Source organism: Myotis davidii, unplaced genomic scaffold (genome assembly GCF_000327345.1).
Source record: "Myotis davidii unplaced genomic scaffold, ASM32734v1 scaffold282, whole genome shotgun sequence".
NCBI lineage: Eukaryota > Metazoa > Chordata > Mammalia > Chiroptera > Vespertilionidae > Myotis > Myotis davidii.
In genome coordinates this window covers 1,230,163-1,235,225 of record NW_006293249.1, presented here as the reverse complement: position 1 = coordinate 1,235,225, position 5,063 = coordinate 1,230,163, and the positions used below count along the sequence as shown (strand labels likewise).

Sequence of the window (5,063 nt, the reverse complement as noted above, 5' to 3'; positions counted from 1 at the left end):
TAACTGCCGCTGCCTGCCTGGTTGCCCCTAACCTCTCTGCCTGCCTGATCGCCCCTAACCTCTCTGCCTACCTGCCTGATTGCTCCTAACTACTCTGCCTGGCCTGCCTGATTGCCCCTAACCACTGTGCCTGCTGACCTGATTGCCCCTAACCAACTCCACCTACAGGTCTGATTGTCCCCAACTACCCCCCATGCCAGCCTGATTGCCCCCAACTGCCCCCCTGCTGGCCTGATTGCCCCCAACTGCTCTCCCCTGCCAGTCTGATCACCCCTAACCACCTCTGCCTCGGCCCCACCACCATGGCTTTGTCAGGAAGGACGTCAGAAGGTCTCCGGAAGGTCTCCTGGTCTAATTAGCATATTACTCTTTTATTAGTATAGATGTTATGCCAATAAATTTAATAAAAATTGTCTGCAAATTATGCTTACATTGCAAGTGAATCAATTATCAATTTTATTTTAATCATCACTTTTGGTGTACCCTGTAGGTATAAAATTTGGCTTCCACACTGTCAGCATTTCTTGGGGGCCAGACTTTGGAGACTTCATAGATAGTTCTGAGGTCTTTGGCCTTGCTCTGAAGTTACTGGGCTGCCCAAGTTATCACTCAAGGTGGTGAATTTTTCTACATTATCTTGGTCTTTTTCTGAATCAATTTTATTCAGTTCCTCATTTGGCCTGTGATAATGGCCACATATTGTTGGTTTTATAGCTTTCGTAGGTTTTCTTGAATGGGTAGGAATTTTTGGAAAGGCTCCTTTCCTTGAATTCCCTTAAAGACATCTTTTCACCCCCATGGATGTCTTTAGTACCTGAAAGGACAACAAAGTGAGCATAGAAGGACATTGGTTTGTGGGGAAATAGCTGGGATGAAAGGGAAAAAGTCTTCATGAGAAAAAGTATGGGTTGAGGATGGAATCTGCCAGGCAAGACCAGGGAACCTTGGGGATATGCCACTAAAGGGGAGGATAAGTTTGGGTGTGGTCCTTTCATCCTGGATACTGGACCTGGGTTAACAGGGTGTCTTCCTCTTTTACCTTCTTTTGGTGAATGAGGTTGGTTGTTACATAACTGTGCTAGGAGTTTGTGGTTTCCTGGTCATCTTCACCATGACAAAATTTCCCAGGGCCCTACCCCAGGCCTCCTGAGCATATGCTTTTCTCTAGGACAATGAGGGGCCACACCCGCTAGGCTTTAATTAATCAGGAAGCCTCTCCTCCAGCTAATGGTAGCTCTGGGAGAGAAATTTAGACATCATAAAGCACCATCCTGATACTTCCATGGGGAGGGGTGAGGAGGCCAAGATGCTTTGATAAGAGAAAGAGGGCATTTCTTTAGCACTCCTAAGCCTTCTCAAACTTATTGACCCCACATTCAATTCTGATGGGTCACATGGTAGGAGATGATGCTTCCTCCAAACGTTTCCCTAGGCCACCCATTTCAGTGGTTCATTGTTCTTTCTCATCCTTCACCATTAGCTAGTTTTCATAAGACTTACCTAAAATCTTTTCAAGGTAATGTGACTGTCTCTGTGGAGATGTGAATCATCCTGCTTCCCTAGTACAGGCTGCTCTTATGCACCTTGAAAACCATTCACTTCTTGGCTACTACCAGAGAAATATTCCATCTCACCCCCCCTTTTCCACTGTCCATATGGCTCTCCCCACTTTTCTGTTTTCAAGGTTGAAATCATTGCCTTTAGACTGTCTTTAATGAATAGAGTTGCTCAGCTGGTTATCTTAGCCCTGTTTAAAATCTTGGGGGAGATTTCAAAGTATGGATCAGAGGCAGGGCTAAAGGACCCTATGGAATCCATATCAGCCCCTGCCATCAGGCTTTGGAATTGCTGGGCTTGGAACTGGATGTGACCTACACTGACTTCCTGCAGAGGACTCAAGGCAGTGAGGCCTTGATCTGAGGAGTCCAGCCTTTGGACTCAACAGAGGAAGGATCCCAGGACCTGCCAGGGCTCAAGGTGAGGAACATGAGGGAGGATGAAGGAACCCTGGACCCTAGAACAAAATCATCCCACCCAGGGCGGATGACAACAGGTGATTTCTGTATCCGGGTCTCAGAGACTCGGGGGTTTTGGTATAGGGAGCGGGACCTCAGATATGCAGAGACTGGCCCAAGTCCTGCCAGAGTTGAGGTGAGGACCCCAAGGAAACACTAAAGGGATTCTGGATGCCACAACAGAGGGGACCCCACCAAAGCCCTCCCCCGGTGTAAGCCCTAGGAGTCCCCAGAGTGGGATGACAATGACAGGCAATTTCTGCAACTGGGTCTCAGAGACTTGGGGGCTTTAGTATAGGGAACAGGACCTCAGATACACAGAGGACTGGCCCAAGTCCTGCCAGAGTCAACAGTAGGATTTTGCAACCCTGCATCACATAACAGAGGGCACCCTACAGAAGCCCACCCTTGCTGTCAGCCCTGGGAGTCCCCAGGGTGGAATGACCACTTGCAGTATTTCCTGACTTCCACAAATGGGTCTGAGAGATCCTGGGAACATAGTATCAGGAAAAAGGCCTCTGGTCCACAGAGGGGAGGACCCAGGTTCTTCTGGAGTCAACCGCTGAGGCAGCAGACCACCCAGGCCGGAGGCTACCAACTTTGCAGCACCCACCTTGCCCCACCTTGCTCACCCCCCCACCTGGTGTTCAGTCAAGCCTTTGGTCATTTTGGATGTTATGGACCCTGGATCTTTATATATAGAGATATAGACTAGAGGCCTGGTGCACAAAAATTCATGCATTCGCGGGGAGAGAGGGTCCCTCAGCATGGCCTGTGCCCTCTCACAGTCCAGGACCCCTCAGGTCCCCCGGAGACCAGACAGGACCTAAGCTGCAGTTGGACACCTTTAGCGCTACAGAGGAGGCGGCTGTGGAGGAGGTGAGAGAGTTCCCGTCACCGCCGCTGCACTCTCAGTTGTCAGCCTAGCTTGTGGCTGAGCAGATCTCCCCCTGTGGGAGCACACTGACCACCAGGGGAAGCTCCTGCATTGAGTGTCTACCCCTGGTGGTCAGTGCATGTCATAGAGACCAGTTGTTCCTGGACATTCTGCCATTAAGGTCAATTTGCATATTACTCTTTTATTACATAGGATGACCAGGTTCCATCAGAGTCTATTTAACTCCATCCTATACCTCAGATACATAAATTTGGAGTAGTCCATACAGGAGATTATATATATGTTAGTAGCATGACTTTAGAAATGGAATTCTTGAGTTCAGATCTTGGCTTAGTTACCTATTAGTTATGAACCTTGAGCAAATCATAACCTCTGTGTTTCAGTTTCTTCATTTCTTACATGGGTATAAAATAGCAACTACCTCACAAGTGTGTTGTGAAGATTAAAACACTACATGGAAAGTGTTTAGAATAATGCCTGGCATGTGGTAAGTGCTATGAAAAGCTTAGTTGTGGCTATACCATTTATTATTTTTTCCATTAGAAGTGCATTGTGGGAGAAGAACCAAGATAGCGACATAGCTATAACCACATCAAAATTACAACTAAAATAAACAACAACTATCATCCAGAACTGCAGGAAAGCTGGCTGAGTGGAAGTACTGCAACTACAGAGGTAAAGAAGAAAGAACACTGAGACTGGTAGGAAGTATGGAGGCACAGAACGGGTTGATCCGGCACCTGGATGTGCTGCTTTTTCAATTGGGAGGGAGATCGCTTCTGTGGAGGCCACTTGGAGGAGCGAGGGGTCCCAGCCCCACACCAGACCCCCAGCCCAGGGTCCCAAAATGGGGGAAAGAAGTACCAATGGGCAATAAAAACTATGGACTGTGAAAACCAGTGCAGATTGGGGCTGAGTGACATATAGGCTGCTGGAGACCCAGCTACTCCTCTTAAAATGTCGGTGCTGAGAACTGAACTTACAAGCTTCTGCTTGCTCTGACCTCAAAAAGTTAAACATAAAGTTACTGTATGAACCAGCAAATCAACTTTTAGGTATATACACAAGAGAGTTGAAAACATATGTCTACCCAAAAAACTTGTAACTGAATGTTCATAGCAGCATTATTCAAAATAACCAAATAGAGGAATCAATTCAAATATCCATTAGTTAATGAATGGATAAACAAAATGTGGTATATCCATACAATGGAGTGTTATTTAACCACAAAAAGGAATAAATATTGATATATGGTACATGATGACCTTGAAAACATTATGCTAAGTAAAAGAGTCTAGACACAAAAGGCTATGTATTATGTGATTCCATTTATACGAAATATCTAAGAAAGGCAAAGACATACAGACAAAAAGTAGAGTAGAGGTGGCCAGGGGCTGGGGAAAGAGGAACTAGAGAATGATTGCTAATGGATACAGGGTTTTTTATTTGTTTTGTTTTAATATTCTGGAATAAGATAGGGGTGATGGTTGCACAATCATGTGAATATACTAAAAACTACTGAAAAGTGTAACTTTAAAAGGCTGAATTTTATGGTATGTGAATTATATCTCAAAAATAGAGTAATAAATTTTATTTAAAAAGAAGTGCATTGTGAATTCTTACTTTGAATACTGGTGTCCTTGGTGCCAGGCTTCCTTGACCTTGGCCTTGGCACAGGGGTCCCACATGTAAAAGCAGGAGCTCTATTGGGGGACATTCCTTGGCACTTGTAACTCACTGACAATTCATTTAATAGGGAGATAGTGTATCTCTACTAAGTATTAAGGCTAAATAAGTTAAGGGTCTTATCTAGATTTGCACAAGAAAAGATAACTTTTATTCAGTGTTTAGAATTGGGGACCAAAAGAAGTTTTTCATTTTTTTAGTGTAATAAACTTTCAGAGTCTCTACACCCAAATTCCCATCTTTATCTAAAGTTTATGATTTTTTTTTATATTGGAGACTTACCAGAGTTTGTTGTTCTTACCCATTCCAAGAAAGGTTGTCGAAGATGAATGGGAGCCCGTTTGCTCTTCTCAATATCTCCGTTGTTCTGTATCAAATCTACAATTTCTTGTGTCCACGTAGTTCCTAAGAGTAGAATGAAGAACCAAGGAACTGATTATTAATCTTCTGCAATACAACATCTT

The 5,063-nt window shown here is 44.7% G+C and overlaps 1 protein-coding gene across 2 annotated transcripts in view; it reads right to left on the bottom strand.

The window, feature by feature from the left end:
* Positions 1–5,063, bottom strand: part of LOC102774205 (sulfotransferase 1C4-like) — a 34,105-nt gene that overhangs the window by 24,995 nt on the left and 4,047 nt on the right. For both annotated transcript variants that reach the window (XR_001514403.1, XM_015566042.1), the window contains exon 2: positions 4,882–5,004. Coding sequence is in view for 1 of the 2 variants with exons in the window: in XM_015566042.1 (XP_015421528.1) it covers positions 4,882–5,004 (123 nt within the window). In the remaining variant the exon portion in view is untranslated. The remainder of the gene's footprint in view (positions 1–4,881; positions 5,005–5,063) is intronic.